The 22456-nt window shown below is 34.0% G+C and overlaps 2 protein-coding genes across 2 annotated transcripts in view; one reads left to right on the top strand and one right to left on the bottom strand.

Moving 5' to 3' along the window:
• Window positions 1–527, top strand: part of LOC113511104 (collagen alpha-1(IX) chain-like) — a 28605-nt gene extending 28078 nt beyond the window's left edge. The window contains exon 23 of the mRNA XM_026894694.3: window positions 199–527. Within this exon, the coding sequence (XP_026750495.2) occupies window positions 199–299 (101 nt within the window). The 3' untranslated portion in view covers window positions 300–527. The remainder of the gene's footprint in view (window positions 1–198) is intronic.
• A 787-nt stretch (window positions 528–1314) lies between these two features.
• LOC113511188 (E3 ubiquitin-protein ligase RNF123-like) overlaps window positions 1315–22456 on the bottom strand; it is a 39160-nt gene continuing 18018 nt past the window's right edge. Inside the window, exons 18-36 of the mRNA XM_052903217.1 lie at window positions 21713–21801; window positions 19378–19483; window positions 18056–18203; window positions 17143–17228; window positions 17024–17031; window positions 15908–16002; window positions 14824–14973; window positions 13892–13989; window positions 13082–13152; window positions 11290–11421; window positions 9848–10010; window positions 9249–9386; window positions 5704–5777; window positions 4787–4926; window positions 3861–4046; window positions 3260–3430; window positions 2713–2815; window positions 1845–2037; window positions 1315–1496 (exon numbers count right to left, since the gene is read on the bottom strand). Coding sequence (XP_052759177.1) covers window positions 1400–1496; window positions 1845–2037; window positions 2713–2815; window positions 3260–3430; window positions 3861–4046; window positions 4787–4926; window positions 5704–5777; window positions 9249–9386; window positions 9848–10010; window positions 11290–11421; window positions 13082–13152; window positions 13892–13989; window positions 14824–14973; window positions 15908–16002; window positions 17024–17031; window positions 17143–17228; window positions 18056–18203; window positions 19378–19483; window positions 21713–21801 — 2248 coding nt within the window. The 3' untranslated portion in view covers window positions 1315–1399. The remainder of the gene's footprint in view (window positions 1497–1844; window positions 2038–2712; window positions 2816–3259; window positions 3431–3860; window positions 4047–4786; window positions 4927–5703; window positions 5778–9248; window positions 9387–9847; window positions 10011–11289; window positions 11422–13081; window positions 13153–13891; window positions 13990–14823; window positions 14974–15907; window positions 16003–17023; window positions 17032–17142; window positions 17229–18055; window positions 18204–19377; window positions 19484–21712; window positions 21802–22456) is intronic.

Genomic DNA, 22456 nt, shown 5'->3' with positions numbered 1-22456 from the left:
TAAATATGGTACTAAGGTTTTAAAGTAGTGAGAGATTTATTCCCTGCTTTAAGAGAGATTTTGATTGAACCATTTAGATTTCAAGAAGAGATACCATACCCCGCACTGGGATGTTAATTAAAATGATAATTATAATGATAATGTTGATGATAATGAAGTATAAATTGTAGTTATTCGTGCTATGGACTTTATTTTCAGGCTCAATCGGACCTCGAGGAGCTCCCGGTCCAAGAGGAACTTGCGAGTGTCCTTCCCCAGCATTCTATTCATATGCCATGGGAAATAGTAAAGGACCTTAATTTTGTGGTGTTTATATTAAATGACCTACATTTTAAGATAACTGTATTATCCTCTTACCTGTGTCTTTTACAATATGTACACAAAACTAAATTTATTGGCCAAAGAAGTTTCTATAGTTATTGAACGTATTATGCCAAGTTGAAAATAGAAAATTATTGTTGTATTCAAAAAACTAGTTTGTGACAATGATTTTGGTCCTATGGAATTATAATGTATATATAATTATACTGTATTCTATTTTTATTTTATACCTTTCCTTAAATATTTATGTACTACCTGAGACAGGTGATTGAAAAGAAATTTATAATATGTTCGGAAGAGGAGCGATTACTAAAGTCAAGAAGATAAAATCCAAGTTTTTATTTTTGCTATTTAGAATGGCAAATAAACTGATGGAAAGTGATAAACGTCGTCTGTAGACATAAACCGTACCATGAACATAGCGAAGTATACCGTGTTGCCCATAATACTGAGGACTAAGGTGTTCTTGCTTCTGCACCTTGTAATTTCATTGGCATATCCTACTATTCAAACCGAAACACAGCCATGCAAACAAAACTGAGGGCCTACCATGAAATGTTTTCCAAAATTTCGGATCCGAAGAAACAAAAATTTGATGCTAAATTTACATGATACGTACCGTTTAAAAATATTAAAAATGCTAAATATCGTTCCTTTGAACTTTTATGGTAGGATTTATGACAAACGAAATGTTAAGCTCCATTTACAGGGTCGATTTCGGTACGAACAAAAACACGAAATTAAGCCCGAAAATTCGGAATTTCATTTCATGACAGAAACACGAATTGGACAGGGGTACTCAAGCAGTCGAAGATTAAAAATATTAAATAATAAAGTAATGTTTTGAAATATTGACTTTAATAAAGACGATTCATTGTTTTAAATAAATAGTTTCAATATATAATACGAAAAATAAAGTTTTAATTACACTAACAATGTTAAAATACATTTCAAAGTAGAGTCTTTTAATAATGAACGTGACATTCAAAACGTATAAAAATACTGAAATATATTTCATGTATTTAAAGCTACGCATATTTTTTCCGCCATACATTACACTGATTAAGAAGAACTATTGCTAGTTGTTTGCGGGTTCTATTTCCGTTACTGTGTCTATATTAGCTTTGCAGAAGAAACATTGTTTACTATTCAACAAATGTTGCATTATGCATGCTCTGAAACGAAATTTTAAACATATTATTTTGTCCTGAAACTATTTATTTTTTATTTTTTTATGCGACATAGAATGGCAAACAAGCTGACAGCCCACCTGATGGAAAGTGGTAACAACAACAATGGACATAACAAAGTATACTGTTTCGCTCATGATACCCCCATGTGTTGCCTATATAGATATAATTTATATGATACCAATTTGTAGAAATATCTTTTTAGATAAAAATAATCTAAATCGGTTTAGAATTGACGGAGTTATGAGGTAACAAACATAAAAAAATACAACTGATATGAGAATCTCCTTCTTTTTGAAGTCTGAAGAAAATAAGAATTAATTAGTAATTTACCTGCAAGAATGGTGTCCACACGGCACAAAAGCTGTATCCGCGGGCCTGGCGTAACATATAGTGCACAGCAGATCTGACTGCGCCCCGCTGGAGCCAGGCGACCTGGCTCTCACCGCAACCTCGCGAGCGACTCGAAGTCTGTCCACTACTATTTCGAGAGCTTTCATCTCGTTTACAGTAACATCATCCGGGTCTACACAATAAAACTTTATATTAGTACCTACTTCTAATCTAAGGCTAGATTATATACATAGAGAATAAAGCCTTAACGGGTCAACTTTTTGTCAGCTAATTTGACAATTACTCTCATGACTCATTTTTTTATTAGTGTTCTATATACTTACGCACATTATATATTTGACGTATCTATGTTTAATTATTTAATATAATATGACTTTTTACGCATTAAAAGGATGCAGAAATTATAAGACAAAATAAATATAGAAGTTATAAAGGTAAAGTCATAACTATTTATCACGCAAAATTGTATGAAAAAGTTGACCCACTTTTCTCGAAGTATTTGTATCTATAGTTCCTAGCATTCGATCAACCAATCAATCAGTAAACAATCAATCAATTAACCAGTCAATGAATCGAATAATTAATTAACCAAACAATCAGTCGCACCTGAGCAATGAGCTGCAATAGATAAAGATTGGAATGAAATAAGAAAAGTAATATTGATGATCGTGGTGCAGTGGACGGGTTCGTTTGTGCTCTAACTCCTCCGAAATTGCTTGACCGATTTTTATAAATATATTTAGTATATCCGGTAGGTATGAAAATAGGTCGTAAAGTATATTTCATATGTCGTAAAGTATACTAGTTTAGTTTTGTACAGTTTGTTATTAAATAATTAATTACTAACAATTGTAGAAAGAGAAATCTTTAGTTTTTCCAAGCATAAATTCTAGTCCGTCTACCCGGAAAAGAGGTTCGGTTACTAGTGCTTGTGTCACCTTATCAAGATGCTGAAATAAAAAAAGAAAGCAAAGTGGTTGTAATTAAAATAGCAGTATGTATACAGTGTTTATTATATAACATTATATTATTCTGTAAGATAAAAACTTTGTGAATTAAAAAAAAAAATATAAAAATTTGAGCCTTCCTTAAAACAACTGGCCTTATTAATATGAAAAGATAATAAACTTTTGTCATTTATCGACCTATGTTCGTTTTTATTTGTTGGGTGGATTTGCATGAAATTAGGAAGATGAATAGATTATTTTAATGAGTGATAATAGTAATTACGTGGCATAAGTGAGGGATGATAGGTGAGGACTAGAGCAGGTTAGTAGGCCTATTGTGACGGATTCTACATGAATTAACCAGTGATTTCTTGAGAGGTCCGCGTGGAGGTTGACCAGCCAGGGAATATTGCAGGGAAAATTAACGAGTGTTCAGTAAGGACTCACGTCAGGAGGTAACTTGGGATCTAGCAATCTGATGAGGCAGCCGGCTACTGGTGATAGTGCGACGTAGTAGTGTACACGATCGGTATCGGGCAACCCTCGCGCTACCAGCCTCGCGAAACCTGCTCCCCCTCCACCACGAACACAGACACGGGAGATCACCGCCATTAGGATCTGGAATAATTTTATCATCATTAACATATCTAATTTGGGGGGAAGGGTTAGTAATACGGACCCATTGCTAGTAATGTACTCTGTCAACTCTACCTCCACGTAGTTCCCTCTGAAAACCATCGTGCTGAATTCCAGGTATATTAATAAAGATGGGCTTAGTGACCTGCATTTTTATTCTCACTTATCATCCCTTATTGTTGCCCCTCCAGCATATACCGTTAGTGCAGGTGGGGTTACCATTCCATTACCATCCATTAAAAAAAAATGGCTGAACTAATCACTATGAAATTTGATATACAAATACTATATGGAGACGGAGAATGACATAAGCCACTTTTTATCTCGGTCAGTAAACATATTCCGGTCATAAAAGAAGTCGTGGATAAGAGCTAGTAATGACATAGTACCATGAAGTTGTGAATTCACTAACCTGACACGTCCGTCCCAGTAGGAGTTCGTTTTGGTTATCGCTAGCCTCTGGTTTGGTTAGCAAGCCCGGAGCTAGGCATATGCACATTTCTAATGCCCGTGCCAGTCCATGGTACAAGTCGAAGCATGTCGCACATAATTTGATTTGTCTCGACTCCAGCTGGGCATCCACGTATACTCTGTCCATCTGGGTATAAATAATAGAATATATGAATTAATTTTCCGTGTGGTCCAGGCATTGAATGGGGCACCCTTTCCTTATCTGTGGGTGTTATAAGAGGCAACTAAGGGAACTTAAAGGTCGACGGTAAAACATCATTTAAAAACTAACTGTGGTTGCTTACCCGCCTAAAAAGATGGTTAACCACCTCGTGTGGGGGAGGCCTATGTTTAGCAGTGGATGGTTAGCGGCTGATGATGTATGAATGAAATACTATATATACCAGAGGGGGACTGTATTAAAGTCATTTGCATGGGTACTTCTGTTCCCTCTTATTTCTGTATCCAAATCCTCAGAAATAGTAACGCATAAGAGTTTATTCTGTAATGTCAACGGTGCTATTCATATCTATAAACGACGGTCATCACTTCCCATTAGGCGAGCCGACAGTTTGTTTACCATCTTATAAAAATATACTTACCTCTTAGATTATATAGGTAAAGCACTGAGCCTCAAAAACGGGTCAACTTTTTGACTCGTTATCAGTGTTCTATATACTTACGCATACAATGTATCTTGACGTATTATTTAATAAATAAAATGAGTATTTCAGCATTAAAAAGATGCGTAAATTATAAGACAAAATAAATATAGAAGTTATAAAGGAATCACTCATAACTATTTATCACGCAAAATTGTATAAAAAGTTGACCCGTTTTTCTCGAAGCATTTCTATGGAGACACTATCTATACAATCTAAGACTTACCTCTTGCATCATGGTTATGAACTCAGATAACGCCCAGTTGAGTTGACTGAGCAGCGAATTTAGGAATACCGCAGCTTCTTTCGGATTTGCAGCTAAATAATCTCTTATACGACCTTGGATTATTTCTGATGGGCATGGACCTATGGAATTCAATATATGTATTAACAAATATGGGTATAATATAATCAATTGTCAATAAATTCTAGTAATATTATAAATATAAAAGTGAATGTATTTGTTTGTTATCTCTTCTGCGTCTTATGCTACCTTCTATCCTGGCACGTGAACGCAGCCACGGGTTAAAGCTAGTATGTATATAAATATAAAAACAATGAGAGTATAAGAAATTATTTCCAAGAAATAAAAAGTACTGGATGAATGGATATTTGTTACGTTATCTTAAGTCTATCGATAGTAAAAGTAAATGTTATAATCGGTTCAAAATCATAATATAATAATAAAATATATAGTTATATATGTTTTATTATTATATTATAGTAAAATATATATTAATAGTTTGTGTTCCACAAAAAAAAAAACCGATTGAAACAACGTTGATAAAATTTCTATGAGATGGGCCAATTTGTATGTATATACGAGTACCTTTCAGATAAAAAAGAATTGTCCAAATCAATTTACAACTGATGAAGTTGTGAGGCAATAAATATAAAAAAAAATACAACCGAATTTGACTAATACAACCTCTTTTTGAAGCCTTTTAAAAAGTATTGGCACATGTGATTGGCATTTGTTTGTGTATATATTACTGGTATGCAGTTATAGAGTATTTAGGATTGACGAAGATAAGGCTAATTTTTATCTCAGACAATCAATATATTCCATTCTAGTCACGTGGGCAAAGTTGCAACACAAAACTAGTATAAAACAAAAGAGACAAAACATGAGAACTTATTTACCAAAGCACTGACTCATAAGGCCAGCGTCTACTCTAGCACCCAAATTGTTTACAGTGGGCTCCCTATCGCCGTACCTGAAATATTATATAAGAAATTCAATTTACCTGATACCTATGTTGCCGACCATTATGATATTAGAATAATAAATCTTATTGGTACTACAGTCCATATATTATACGGTAGATTTCACCGGCACAAATAATACTGGTTAGACGGGTTTGCAATTAAATATAATTGGAAGAGAGATTTTGTACAAGTCATTTTCTTGGGTACGTCTGTTCCATTCGTGTTTCAACCGTGAAGTAGTTGTGTTTGCATGGCTGTGTTTTGGTTTCAAGGGCGGGATATGGCAATGAATTTACAGGGTATAGAGAAATAACACCTGAGTCCTCAGGAATGGCAACGGATGGGGGGTATCACGGGCGAAACAGTACACTGTTATGTCTCTAGCACAACATTATATTGCGAAACATTATATTCTGTTATGTCCATGGTACTGCTCATGTCTATAGGCGACGGTTACCACTTTCTATCAGATGGGCCGTTAGCTTTTTTGCCATTTTAAGTTGCATAAAAAAAATTGAAAATCGTGTATTTATTTGTACATTGGAATGAGAAATATTTCTATATGAAAGTAATTATCTTTATATTTATTTTTATTTAATGTTGTTTTATTTATACAATAATGAAATGGAAATCTACTCAGAGGACACTAGCGGTTCAAATAGGGCGCAAAAAGAGCCTTAGTAAAGAGTCATATTAAATTTGACGTTAGTATTTTTGACTGAGCAGCAGGTCTAAAGTGCCAAGAAAAATCGACACGCGGTCGTTGTTAGAGGGCGCCGTCAAAGCCCAAGGGCATCAGGTAGGCTAAAGCCCGCCCTGTATAAGTCCAAAACAAATAAAACATCCCGGCGTCTGTCAGTTTAGGGTGAAGGTATAAAGAACTAGATATCTGATTTGCAATCTTATTGTTATTGCTGTTTATCTCTAGATTTTCATAAAACTTTTTCGATAAGACTCAAGTTTCTTTTCTATATTACCTACTACCAATACTTAAATCAATTGTTTTCTTGCTCATTTCGTTTCAGGTCAAAACCGTATCTAAGTTTTACATAAAAACAATTCTTAGTGAATCTAGAAGAACAATATTAGGTATGTATGTACTAGATTCAATATAAATAAAGTTTGTGCCTTGTTTGGGAATATTTGCCTAAAGTTTTTCACTAAAATCCATAAAACATAAATACATTTTGTCCTGCGAAAATAAAAACGACATTAATCGTGGGAAAATGTAGAGAATTTGTGTTATTTTGACGATATTTAAAATTATGTAGACTCTGGAGTTGTATCTATATTAGAAAGTATTTATTGCTTTGTAACAAGCAGGATCATCATCTCAGACATTATTTGGCCACTGCTGGACATAGACCTCCCCTATAGACTACCATAATGAACGGTACTGTTCTATCTGCATCCACTGACGGACCATCCACAATCCAGATGTTGATCCGCAAAAAATGGCAGCTTCAATTGTTGGCGATGTCTTTGTACTCGTATATTGTGTAATAATATTATGGATTCGTGTATTCTTTTTGTATAATAAATAAATAGTAATGTTTAAATAAAAATATATAAATATAAATAGTAATCTTTATCGTGTTTCTACCGCCAAATGTTTCGGTTTAAGAATAAATCTCTTATAGATATACCTTCGTTCGTAGATTATATTATATTATAAAAACGTCAAATCTCTGATAAACCTATTTCAACTGTTGGACTGTTTTGTTTCTTCCTTTTGTGGTAAATTTCTAATTTGAAAGAAAGTGACAAAAAAGTGCGATAGAAAAATAGATTTTTGTGTTTTAGTTTTTAGGAATAAGAGGGATAGAATATGTAGTTTCCATTTGCAGGCTGGGATGTGGCTGTGATATTATAGGGTACAGAGATATACTAACTTAATCTTTAAGAATGGCAACCCTTGAGAATACTATCGGCGTCACAGTATATTTTATGATCTCTACAATATTGTCCACGTCCAAAGCAATGTACCATTTTCTATAAAGCGAGCCGTTTACTTATTTTACATTATAAAAAAAGATTTCGTAGCTGCAGACTATTGGAATAACGTTAATACAAAGACTGTAAAGTTCTTATTGAATTTATATATATGTATATTAATAATATTATATCTAATAGAAAAAAAAAATGTGAACGAGCCTTAAATTTTTATATGAATAATATCATTACTTACAAGGCATTGTCCTCTATTCATCTGAATCTATTAATAAAATCCTATTAAGGTGATATTTTTAGACACTTTGCCCTTCAAAAGATAAACTTTTCAGTCTAAAGGTTATTTCAATACATAAATTTAATGTTGCTATTCAGTTACTGGAATAAATTTTAATATTGATATAAGATATAATTAGCTTGTTCTGTGGTCATGATTATATATATAATATATATATATATATATATATATATATATATATATATATATAACTATATAGATACAATATATATATATATATATATATATATATATATATATATATATATATATATATATATATATATATATATATATATATATATATATTGGCCTCTACTTAGTTCTTTCATATAGAACCTAGCAGTTTAGACTAAAAGAACAATAGTGTTTAGGCTAAAACACGAAAAGAAGTTAGAACAGAGTATTATATAAAGGCAAAGTATTTTCAGTTATTTTTAACGGATAAAAATTGAGTAACTCCACGTCCCATCTACGCTAATGATTTATGCAAGCGGGGCACTAGTGAGGGATGAAAAGCAAGGACCGTGATGAATTCAATCAAAATCAAACACACTGGTTTCCAGGTAGAACGACGTATGACCCTAAATGTATTTTATATTGCTACAAATGTTCCTATTATGCGTTAATAGAAAGAATAGAATAGAAATTATATTAATTCAAATAGTTTTGTTTACAAGCTCTTTTAAATCGCTGTTTCTTATGATTCTACTGCTGTGTCAGATATTGTTATCTACTGAGAAGAATCTGCAAGAGAGTTAATAGTATACTTATATGATATCTGTCCGATATTGGATCCGATATGTGTCAGATATGTGCTATATATAAGAGAGTCAGATATGGAATGGTAACCACGCCCACGCCATCGATATACGCTGGCGGGGTACCAGTTAGGGATGATAGGTGACAATAAAAGCAGGTGAGTTAGCCTATCGTGACGAATTCCACCAGAATTAACCACGATGGTTTCCAGGGGGAACCGCTTGGAGGTCGACCTGAGTATTGCTAGCAACGGGTCAGTTAAACCCCATTAGTATCAATCTCTTTCCCCCCTTTTTATGCAAATTAGAAAGACAACTAGCTCACGACCCATTTGATAGAAAGTGATAACCGTCACCTATAAACATAAGCAGTACCATGGACATAACAGAGTATACTGTTTCGCCCATAATGTGATGTGCCGATAGCACGGTTGGAGAGTTATTATTACATTTATAATTTAGCTTATGGAGTTACACGGATCAATGATTACCTGGCAGCTAGATGCGGCCACTGTCGATGTCTAAAGCCGAATCCTGAGCCGTGCCAGAACCTCACCAGCACCCAATTGGACTGCGCCCACGCACGACTCTGGTACGGTCGCAGTAACTCTTCTATCATTAGCATTTGTCTATATAGGTGAATCGAAATCGTTAGCATACTTTTAAGGGAATATTTCATCCATAGGCTTAGCATAATGTACTACTAAAGTCCATCAATGGTATTAAACAAATTTTCCAAAGAATAAATAATAAAAAAAAAAAAAAATTAAGGCCCCAATACTAACACGATGCGTTTAGCTGTTTAGTTAGTATGTGTAATTTAAAATTTTCTATTATTGAATTTTTGGTTCAACAAACTTCTGTTTTAAATTTCTAATAATATATTCATAGACATATTCCTATTTATTTCTTATTGTCAACATTATAAAAAAAGTTTGGTACACAAGACGGACCTAATATACCAGTGAATCTTTGAAAAAACAAAAGTGTAAATATGCAAAATGTAATTCTTAGTATTGTTTAAAAAATAACATAGTTTATTTTTATTTTTAAAATTGTCTCATTTTTAAATTGTAATTCTATAACTCACTGTTTCACCGGCACTCTCTCGATGGCTCGCATCGTGGCTGGTTGTGTCGCGAACGACGCTAGTGTCTGTACTAGGGACTCCCTCGTGTTCGCCAGAACTATGCGCTGGTCCGCAAACTCCGCGCAGAGGAATGAAGCACACGACACCACCAACTCCTCCCATTCTGTTTATTTTACAATCTACCTATACTCCGCGGCTTTGGCCGAGTAATTCACCTATTCATGTTCAATGGTCTCATTGAAAGTCATTGTAGTAATATTGTCGAATATTACAGCAGATACTAAGTGAGAGCTCCTTTCGGTAATCATTGAAGGAGGCATTCTGACTCCTTTCCGTCTCTGTTATAAAATTTTCTCTGTTATAAAATAAAATTTGTGTGTAGTTATAAAATTTGCCACTACACCGTAAATTTGTGTGAAATGCCAAATAAATATTTTTATATTCTATTCTATTTTTGGATTGAAAGTATTTGTACAAATTTGTTTCAATAAAACCCAAGTAGGATTCACGTTTGTAATATTAATAGGATGGCAAATCGCATATTTTGTTTCTTTTTTTTTAATAGGTGACAATGGTATGGTAAACCTGTGCTACCCTGGTAATATGCACTATCGGTACATACTGGCGGGGCATCAGTGAGAGATGAGAGATGAGGATGAAAGTAGGTCAGTTAGCCCATTCTGACGAATTCAACTAGAATTAAACACGATGGTTTCCAGGGGAATCACGTGGAGGTCGACCTGATAGGGTATTTTGCTAGTAATGGGACTATTTGACTTCATTACCCCATTAGGGATTGTTACCCTTCCCCCTCGTATACTCCATGTTATGATGGGGTAAGGATACAATAATGTCACCACTCTTCAAAATATAATAAGAGATGGGACACAAGGGAATAAAACACCAGTGGAAAAGAAGGAATACTAGAAATAAAATCTTATACCAAGCCGATTGGCTAATTTGTATTATATACTTTCTGTATTTTTATGAGAGCAGATCCGTTAACTCATCGTGATGAATTCAAAAGGAATTACAATGGTTACCAGTGGAGGCCACCCTGACAGGGTACATTGTTAGCATTGGGACGATTTGTTCCCATTGTTAACAATCCCTTCTCATCACTTCGTGCCATTGGTCAGCTATACGTAGTTTAAAGCATATAGTAACAATTAAAAGGAAGAAAATTATGAGCATATAATACGTTGACCTTTATGGCGTAGTTGTGAGCACATTTATTTGCGTTGAGGTCTGAGGTTCAATTCTGATTTGGCCAATTTAACAAAGGCACTTTTCTTAATTGGCACGGGTCTAGGTGTTCGAGGTGCGCTCCCAGATGTTCATTGTCTGGTCCCTTATCAAATAGGGTATCCTGCTTCAGATCATCAGGGCCAGACGATTGGCATGATCGTGTAGCCCTATTAATATTATTATATCTAAAATACCTGGAAGCTGCTGAACCGGGACAGTTGGATGCATATAAAGGCGCAACGTATTGCATAGTTCCAGCATAGCATCCACATGGTACTCTGGCACAAAGGCGAATAGGGATTCTGCATAGTCCTGGGTACATACAGCTGGAAAACAATTTTATAATAGCATAGTTTTAAAGAGCTCTATTATCAGTAGTCTAACGGAGATATCTCGACAAAAAAAGAGGGACCGAGTTATAACGTAATCGGTCGGGACATGGCAAAGGCGTTGAACTACTGGTTGTTCTTTACTCTGTGATTAACTATAATATCTTTTAAAGGTGTGATCTATCGGTGAAATGTCTCAAAGAAATGTGAACCGTTAATAATTTAAATTGACAGCTGAATGTATTATTACAGCGTGTTCACATTTTTTTGTCATTTTTCTACGTTTGATTCTTTGGAAAAAATGTTTTGTATCATTGGTAAAACAGTCACTTAAAAGTTTCTTTTTCACTCCGCATTTTCGAAATATGTGACCTCAATATTTTGATTAACAAAAAGAAAAATATTACAAAAGATTCATAATCGTTACTAAAAAAAATCACAATTACCGATTTGACGTCAACGTGATTTTGACTTGATTTTAATTCTATTGCGTCAAAAGTCAGCCTACTCAAAGCCGATATAAATAATCACAATTTTGCTAACTTTGAGAAATCATTTACTTTCGATTTCTAAGGTAATATTCGTCATAATTAAAACATTTCATGGAAATAATTATTAATTTAACTTTATTACACAGTTCGTAATCGTTTGTATTTTAACACTGCATTATGTACATTGTAATTTGCATTATATTGCCAATTTTAACGGCTTAAAAGTCGCTAAATAATTTTAAACAAAATAAGTACGTTTTGCTTCTTAAAAAAAAATCGAATCTTTAAAAAGAAAATGTAGCCTGTACTATTGAGGATGAAGTAAGAATTCTAGCAATACATATGTACGTATAATAATGTGTTCTTCGCCATCTCAGTATAATAAAAAAAAAATACATCCAAATCTCTCAGTGGTATAAAAAAAATACATCACTCAATAAGGAAAGATTATTGAGTGAAGTCCAAATTTGTTCAGGTATTTAGAAAGTACTAGAACCGACAACCGATAGGAAAGATTATTAAGTGATGACCGCGTACGGGCAAACGTAATGTAAGACGAACTCCACTAGATGGAGTGACGACCTCAATTGCAGGGAGTCAGTGAATGCGGGTGAGTTAGGGTCATTCCTTATGGCAGTCTATGGTGGAGATCTATGCTCAGTAGTGGATAGGTAACGGCTGATATGACGATAATGATTTAGAAATTACGGTGGAATAAACAAACTCACATACATACAGTCCATCAGAACAGTAGATATATATGTATATACCTATTAATAATGGTAGATCACAATAAATCAATTTATTTTTTCTATTATGATTCTTAAGGGCTTTTACCATCTTCAGGTATACCAGGTATATCAGTCATATAGTACCCTGAACTGATTTCTCAAATAAAGTTTTATCTAATTTCCCTAATTACAGAAAGGGAGGAATTAATGGGTATCAATAATTTACAGCAATGTTCAAAAATTTCTGATTTGGGTCAGCTAATATAGATTGAATAAGATCAATATTTAATCTATTTAGGTGAAATTTTCTTCTCTTTTCATGATATCTTCTCTTTGCATCGAGTTTATACGACACTCTAACAGTATATATTGCACGTCATCGAGAAATTGCTAATTAAATGATTTTAGATTCAAAAATTAATTAAGTATACTTACGATTTGGTGTCCCTAATTGTGAGCGGGAACCCGCACGTGGTGTGGTAGCCCTTGAAGTTGGACTCTGCGGACTACATTATTATGAATTATAGCTAGATTAGTAATCAGGATCATTAGTAATCAGCTGGATCCGGAAAACGCTGTTTTGCCCTTTATTGCCATCTAGTGGGCCCATTTTTTCTTAACAGGATGAAGATTATCTTACCTTTCAAGTAAGAGCATCAAAGAAATTGGAAAATCAAACAATATACATTTACGAAATTTTATTGAAATCGGTTAAGGGATTAGTGACAAGGATCGTAGATTAGCCTGAACGAACACCGTGACACGAGATTTCTATATTTTAAGATTACATGTTGAAAAAATTACCACCTAACTCGATCCAATGGGATTTGAACTCATATCTCTCTGTTATATAGGTTAAATGTATGAGCACAAATGGTTAACATCAAAATGGTGCTTACGTCGAACGTAGTAACGTTTGAAAAGTGTGATCGATGGTTTTCATTCCGTGGTATTATTAGATAAATCTTTATTTACCACTCGCAATGCATACTTTACAGTGTATAACTATTTAGGTTTTTATTTAAAATATAGTAATCCTTGTGACAGTCTGGAGACTAAACTAGTTTGAAACCTATATTACAGATCTCTAGAGTACCATACTAGCAACTAGAGTTTTTTTTTAAATAAAATATATAGTCCATGTTACTCACTGATAATGTATTATTTTTTAAGTTTATCCAATACAAACGAAACATTTAATCTACCCTCATTTAGATAGATAAACTAAAGTTTAAATTGTGATACCTTTGATCTGAACTAGAGGTATACTCCAGTTGGAGAGATGCGTAACTAGCACCATCGAGAATGGAGTTTTTGCCTGGTAGAATTTCTCTGCTGGCTACCTAAGGTATAAACTTAAAATTTAATTCATTCTAATTAAATTATATATTACAATTGATGATTCACACTGTTAAATTTGTCGGAAAATACACAGTTTGTTTTTTTTGTTTTAGTATAGAAGTTGTCTGGTTTGGTAAATCTGTTGTATTTAAGTTTTTGACAATATGACAGTGAAATTTCAGGATATGGAAGGACCGTAATGGTAAGGGATGGCAATGCATGAAGGGTACCATGGGTATCAGAGTGCATTCTGACCATGGAAATGTCCATGGTGCTTATTTGTGTCTATAACTAACGGGTGCCATTTTTCGATAGATCGACTATTAGCTTGTTTATCATTACAAGCTCCATAAAAGATAATAATTTTGAACTTCATTATTCGTGTGCTAGCACTTTTTTCATCCTCAGAATGTTAAGAAGTGACAAAGAGTGTAAAGTAATATATACCAGTAGAAGAAAAGATAAATTCGAAATAAAACACTTTATCAAGTCCTTTGTCTTGTGTTGTCCTCTGATATCAGGGCATCAAACAAGTAGTTGTAACACGCTAATTTACTTCTAAAAAAATAGACCGATAGGTTTATATTTATTTAATAAATAAAAATTAGAGAGAATTAGAAGAATCTCAAGCAAACCTAAATGTATAAGGGACGAAGAGTCTAAGTTCCGCACCTTTGAAGCAGAAGTCGGTGTTAAAAGGTTAGCCCCGAGGCTCTCACCTGCGCCTTTCTTGAAGGCCGAAGAGAACCCTGAGCGTAGTAAGGCAATATGCTCCTTATAAAAGAAAAACTTTTATGGTTGGAGAAGGTGTTGACAGAAATTGCGATAGAAATTACTTGTGTATGCGCCGCATAATCAGGGTCTGACGATAGTCTTAAAGAGTGCAGGGCTCCTGCGAAGTGTTTAGCCAGCTCCGCCTGTCTCTGTTTGGTCCATATGGCTCCGATCACCCATGCCATCTGGAGAGAGCCAGCTTCAAGTTTCTCCTATTGACAACAACAATAAATATCTAGTACACTTAATTGTGTAAATATATTTATTTATTGAACATTGAATTGAATTTAATACACTAAGATAAAAAAATTCAAAAAAATTTGGCCTGGTCAGCACACGATGTCTTGAGGTCGATGTCAGGAGGCCTAAATTTTTTGGTAGTGTGACTTGTGTTCGTTTGAATTCAGTGGGCCTACCATGAAATGTTTTCTAATATTTCGGAGTCGAACGAAAATTAAATTTCATGTTAAAATTACATAATACATACCGCTTCAAAATATTTAAAATGTTAAAATATCGTTCTTTTAAACTTTTATGATGGGATATAAGCCGAACGAAATGTTAAGCTCCATTTACTGGATCGATTTCGGTATGAACAAGAACAAGAAATTAAGTCTGAAAATTTGGAATTTCATTTCATGGTAGTCCTTCAGTTTCAATGATATAATATAAATCAGTTCCTTAAAAGGATGTTGATTTTGATTTCAACTTGTATAGGCAAGTATTTTCAGTTTCCATAAAGTGGATCGCTAGTTTATTTGGCATACCACTAGTCTGATTAGAGGGAGACTTTGTACAAAAGTCGATTGCTTGGGTACCTCTGTCCCATTCGTGTTTCAACCGTGAAGCAGTTGTGTTTGCATGGCTGTATTTCGGTCTGAATGGTGGGATATTGTGTGAATTTACTGTGTACAGAGGAATAACACCTGAGTCCTCAGGAATGGCAACGCATGGGGGGTATTATGGGCGAAACAGTATACTCTGTTATGTCTACGACGTTCCACCTGACTTTCCATCAGGTGGGCCGTCAGCTTGTTTGTTGTTGTTTAATTCTTCATTCTAAGTTGTATAAAAAAAAATTGGCATTCTTGGTAATATTAAAAAAAAAAACTATAGATGAAAAAGAGAAAATAAAAAAAAAACTACCTCATACACCGCCTTGGATCTTTCTAATTCTTTCAAAATATTTTCCATTAACTGTTTTCTGTTTTTTTCTTGTTCTGTTAACTCTTCGTTCGAACCTAAACGATATATCTCTTTTATTTAATTAAATTATATCTTTAATGTATAATAACGGAATGGTTTTCTCGTTCTATGTTATTAGTATACACTGAGGGAGTAACAGAGTGATTGGTTGGCTCATCGTGACAAATTCATCAGGAATTGATCACGAAGATTTTCGAGGGCACCTTCGTGTAAGTTAATTTGGCAGGGAATATTTACAGCAATAACTCACCGGCTTATGTCAATAGGGCAGGCCGGATTTCCATTGCATTACTATCTCTTCAAAAAAAACTTGCTGTAATCTGCAGTCTTGCCTATTTATATTCGGATAGAAGTGTTTATATAGATGCATATAATATAGTTCTTTTATCGGTGTAACAAATTTAATTCAAGTCAATTAAATAGTTTATGTATAATTGGGTACTAATATTTTTTATTACAAAACCTCTATTTCACCTGTACTTCTGCTATAAATCAGCTGTGTTTTAATTTAAAGGGTTACAGAGACAATACCATATCATGCTATATCAGCCGTTAATTGGCCACTGCTGAATGTAGGTCTCCCCTATTGGGCGGTTTTGCTAGTAGTTGCTACGCTTGGCAGGCGGGTTATTTTAAGTTGTTTTAAGAGGGACGCTCCAGCCCATTTCTCTTGGGGGGAAAGGGATTGTTAGTAATGGAGACTAAGAATTCCATTGCTAGCAATATACCCAACTAGGTCGACCTCCTCGCGGTACCCCCTGAAAACTATCATGGTTAATTCCTGATGAATTCATCATGATGGGTTAACTGGCCTGTTTTCATTCTCATCGATCACCGTTCATTGGTGCTCCGCCAGCGTATCGCGTTAGCGCAGGCGGGGTTACCATTCCATTTTCACCCATAAAAAAAAAAGCCCATCTCTCTTAGTCGCGTCTCACGAAACCCACAGGAAAGAAAAGGATAGCCGAAATGACACAGCAACACAATACCATAGTTCTCAGGAATAGCAATTAATGATGCCACAAACTATTCCATAATGTCCATTATTTTGACGACGACGCTTACTACGAGTAGTTTTTTCACCCGTCAACTTGTTTTTAATCTTCTAAAGTATCTAATCAAATAACAAATGAACTGTACCACTACCATTCATATGCTTACCCATATCAGCTTGCATCTCTGTGGAAACATTGTAGATTCTTTGCTCTATATCGTGAAGACAATCCGCCATGTCCAATTGGTTGTCTCTCAATTCGCACAGCTAAAATAATTGTAGACAATGATAGGTTTGTGGTGTTTCTGAATGCACATTTTCTAATTTCCGAACAAAAGATAAAAAATAGTCTGTGGTAGAAAACTACTCTGTGGGTACGGCCTGTACCTAAATCAATTATTATTATACCAAAAACACTATGTTGTATTCCTTGTGAGTGATAAATAAATGATTATTTCCCAGTTTGGTGACCCCAACGTGCTATAAACACGCAACCTTGTAATTTATGTCCAAGGATAATTAATAAGGATTTATAAGGATATTAGGAGGATCTTAAGTAACTTAAAAGTAACTTCATTATCACGTCTCATCTTTCCAACAGTAAACACATTTTTTTTTAAATATATCTATTGGGGCAGATGCAAAAAATAGAACGCTAAATATCCGATAAATATCCGATTCAAATAGATTATTTTCCTGTACATTCATCAATCTATTCATACATGCTCACCAGTTACGAATTCTTCAGCTTGTTTGCCAAATTGCATAAAAAAATTGCCTTCTTCAGCACGTTGCCTATTTGGTCGACGTACATTTGTCTATGGCGGCCCCTATTGATTTCTTCATTTATTCGTGCTGGATAAATCTCTTTCATTATTCTTTATTCATCCATCCTCTCCAAATGGCCAAAGCAACGCAACATTCCCATTTAAATTTTCGCCACTACATCATTCTTCAGTCCACACCACTCTAATCACACTATGTCCCACTCTGTTCACAGATTCCGTACTAACAATTTTTTTTCTACTGATAATGCTATTATTATTGAATTACATACTGCAGACAAATAAATAGTTTGCAAAGCAAAATCTTACCTTTTCGGCATGTTTAATAGCAGCTCCATGATAAAGGGCTAGTAAACCATCAACCAATCTCAGGTGTGCTGATCTGACATCAACAGCTCCAGCGCCGGGCATCATGGAGCGAGTCCCTTTGAGAGCTAGCGCTGTCTCACCAGTTATTCTAACGTAGAAGAGAAAGAAACATACCGTTGTTTCTAGAAGACTGATGTATTGATTGATAAATGAATTCTAAATGAATCAATGATTGTTGAATTCTGATAAATTCGCGTCGAGAACTAGCCAGTTAGGATTATAGTTCTTTTAAAATAAGTAATGAATTAGACGAATTCACAATTGTAAACTTATGTAATCAAACACACTCAGTCCGGATTGCATAATTGGTAGTTTAAATTCCACGGATCGAGTTGTCGGCAAGTAAATTAAGTAATAAGTATTTTAATTAACATTCAGAGAAATATATTTGGGCTGCTGTCTATTAAAAGAATTTTTCATATCGGCTATTGTATTGATGCTCTGATGAAATAATTTTCGAAAACAGAACATTTGCTATGGTGTTAAATTCGTCAATTCTGTCTTTAACGTATTTGTAAATATTCGATGTATGGACTACATAATATGCAATTTTATATTCAAATACTAACATTACTTGCAGGGTGGTGGTATTGGGATGATTTCTATTGAGAGGCCACCATAATTATGGAGTGGTTCGGATGAATAAAATATACCATAATTGTTACTTGTGGTAGGTATAACTATGATACTGGCTGTAACGATTTCACTTTACATTATACATTTAATAAGAAGTGTGTGTCTATCAGTAACACTGAACATTTCTAACTGACATCAAAAAAGAGAAGGTTCTGAATATGGTTGTATTTTTATGTTTGTGACTTCTTAACTCTGTCATTTACAAGTATAAAATGATTCGAAAAAACTCTTGTTCATTTGAGAAGGTATTACATTTTTAAATTAGTACCATAGTTTCATCGATTCAGTGGTTTAGTTTTTAAACTAAAATAACTAGTTATGCTATGATTAAAGTTGTTTTTTTTTGTGGCATAACATTTTCAATTACTTTTAACACGTTGAATACCAAGCTATAAATCGATATCTTTCCAAATGAGTTGTGTCAGATAATGTTATGTAACAAAAACTTAATTTTGGTTATTTTTCGAATTTTTCATGGTCAAAAGGTTCAACGTGTTTTAATGAAATATAGGTTGAAAAATAACAAATTTGAGTCTCTCGTACTAATTTAAAGAGAGGATGAAAAACTACTGTCGGTTTTCAACGTATATTTCTTTAGAAGGAGCATTCAATTTCTTATTACACACCTATTCGGCATTGTAGGCATGGGCTGATGCATGAATCTGGCCAACGATGATATTACTTGTGGTAGCGTAGCCAACCCTGGAGAACCAGCGGTCATATCGCTTACACCTAGAATAATTTTAGACCTTATTATGGCTGTATTCTCTCTCAGTAAATGTCCCATAGAGAAATTTAAGTTAAATTTTTATATTTAAATTGTACATCATCTATGGTTGACTTTTGATGACGAATTAGTAGTACTAATTTAATTTTGTAGACACATTACTTTGAAAATAAGGTTCCGGGATCGATTTTTAGTTGACCAATTTAGGAAACGAAATTTGCAGACCTGGCCAATTAATAATTGAGTCTGGTCTGCGTTTATGCAGAAAAATGTAATTACAGTTTGTTTAAATAGAATTTAATGAAAATAATAATAAACAATAAATTGACGCGACTAGAATACAATTTATTGATTTTTAACACTAGATAGATAGATATTCCTTATTGTTTTTTCCAAAAGATGCCAATAGTAAACTTAATTGTTTATGTATCTAAAGTTTATATATTAGTTAATAAGTTTTATAAGTAGAAGAGGGCCCAAAACTTCACGAAACAGGGAATCTTAATGTGAAGTTTGGGAACAAATAGAAATTAAAACATGTATTTTTGGATTTAATAAATATTATATTATATTATTAATATAGATACAAACAATTATTATCACAGTTTCAGTACAAAAAATCATCACAGTGAGAAAACAATGCCTCCCATTGTACAAATCATAAATCAATTAATTGAATGTTTCAATCTGTTATTAATGATTTAGAAAGAGTTTCTGTGATATTTTCAACAACCTATGCTTATCTTTTTTTATTCATATATATCATCATCATATCAGCCTTTAACTTTTCACTACCCCTTGGGGGGTTTTGCTAGCAGTTGCCACGCTTGGCAGGCGGATTGGCAACCGCAGTTAGGCTTTGGGGATATTTAAGAGGGATGCTGTTGTCCATCCCTTGCTCTCCCTTAATTGCCTTTTACGCCACCCACGGAAAAGGAAGGGGCAGATAGAGGAGGTCGATGTTTTTTTTTATTGATTTAAGCACAGAGTGATGTAGTCATCACTCTAAGAAAGGACTTAGGGGATCTACTATTAGTGATTAAATGTTGATAATAGCACGTATTGTAGGCATTGCGTTGGCACTTTGGTATTGCAGGCTTTCACAGGCTACGGTAATTGCTTACCATTAGGTGGGCCGTATGCTTGTTGCCACCTCAGTGGTATAAAAAAAAGTATATAATAATAGTAGTAGAATTAAATTCTTTTGTTTATTTAATTCTAATCAGTCTTCAGTAATATCAATTAAAATACATGAACAAAATACAAATTTTGTAATTAAGGACATTTAGAATTTCATTACATGCCATTAAATGGAGAATGATATAATTAATCTCATATATTATGAATTTTGTGTCACGAATAATTGGTAGAGAAAATGGATATTACGAAAATTGACGTTATTTTGAAATCGCTTTCTCGTTATACAATTATTTTAATGACACATGAAAATACTTTATTGGAGTCAATTTTTGTTAGCTCTGTATTATTATGATTGAATATTTTATTAAATCAATCTCAAGGATAAATATGATATTTTTCAATATTCATTAAAATGTCTACTTTGTTCCAATGACATCCGATTTGTTATATTGAATGGTTTGTTTGTTATATAAAAAAAATTCTAATAGCTATTATTTTTGTAAAAATATAATGATAAATTCATCATTATCATATCATTCATTAACTGTCCACTGCCAAATATAGACTTAACCATAATAGGGGGTTTCCCAGTAGTCACCACGCTTGATAGGCGGGTTTTTTTTTATAGGTGAAAATGGTATGGTAACCCCTGGATACGCTGGTGGAGCACCAGTGAAGGGTGATCGATGAGAGTGAAAACAGGCCAGTTAGCCCATCATGATGAATTCATCAGGTATTAACCATGATAGTTTCCAGGGAGAACCGCGAGGAGGTCGACCTGGTTGGGTATATTACTAGTAATGAGATGTTCAGTCTCCATTACTAACAATCCCTTTCCCCCTTGATAGGCGGATTGGCAAGTCAAGTTTTGGTAATGTCTTAAAAGGGACGTTGCTGTCCATCGCTTGACCAATAAGTTATGTATATCGATCATTAAACTAAATTTGATTTTAGAAAAATTTAAGGTAAGTTTCCATGTCCATGAGAGACAATCTCTAAATATTTTTAGAAGTAGATTTAAAGAGCATCTTTTGTCTTTATGAACATATATATATATATATATATATATATATATATATGTCTATGATATATACCTGTATCAATACCGCCAGCCCTATTGTAATTGGGCTCGAAACTTTGTATAAAAGGGTTGTCTTCCCCGAGCACATTTATCAGGTCTTGTCTGTAAATAAGTCAATGTGGTTAATGATGTATACCACACTCCTTCTGATGGTCGCAGGTTCGATCCTTGCACAAAACAAACATTAGTAATAATGAGTATATCTATGTATTAATAAAGAAATAAAAAAAATAAAGTATTTCCATTAATTGTCTAATACTCCTTGTAAATGTTTAAAGGCATTTATTTAATATCAAGCGTAGGGACTTACACTACTAGTTACTAGTCAAAACTACTTACTGGTAATTTGATTAAAATTATTTTGTTAGGAAATTATTAGCACATTTTTGAGGTTGGGATGATGATTATTTAAAACCCTCTGTTCCTTTTGTGTTTCTACCGTGAAGTAGTTGTGTTTGCATGGCTGTGTTTCAGTTTGAAGGGTAGGATATGGCAGTGAATTTATAGGGTACAGAGAAATAACATCCGAGTCCTCAGGAATGGCAACGCATAGGGAGTATCATGGGCGAAAGAGTATACTCTGTTATGTCCATGGTACTGCTCATGTGTATAGGCGACGGTTATCACTTTCCATCAGGTGGGCCGTCAGCTTGTTTGCTATTCTAAGTTGTATAAAAAAAAAACTCTGTTATGTCCCTGGTACTGCTCATGTCTATAGGCGACGATTACCATTTTTCATCAGGTGGGCCGTCAGCTT

Source organism: Galleria mellonella, unplaced genomic scaffold (genome assembly GCF_026898425.1).
Source record: "Galleria mellonella isolate WM207_F2 unplaced genomic scaffold, CSIRO_AGI_GalMel_v1 utg133, whole genome shotgun sequence".
Lineage (NCBI taxonomy): Eukaryota > Metazoa > Arthropoda > Insecta > Lepidoptera > Pyralidae > Galleria > Galleria mellonella.
The sequence above is the reverse complement of the archived record's forward strand: the minus strand, read 5'-3'. Positions and strand labels throughout refer to the sequence as shown.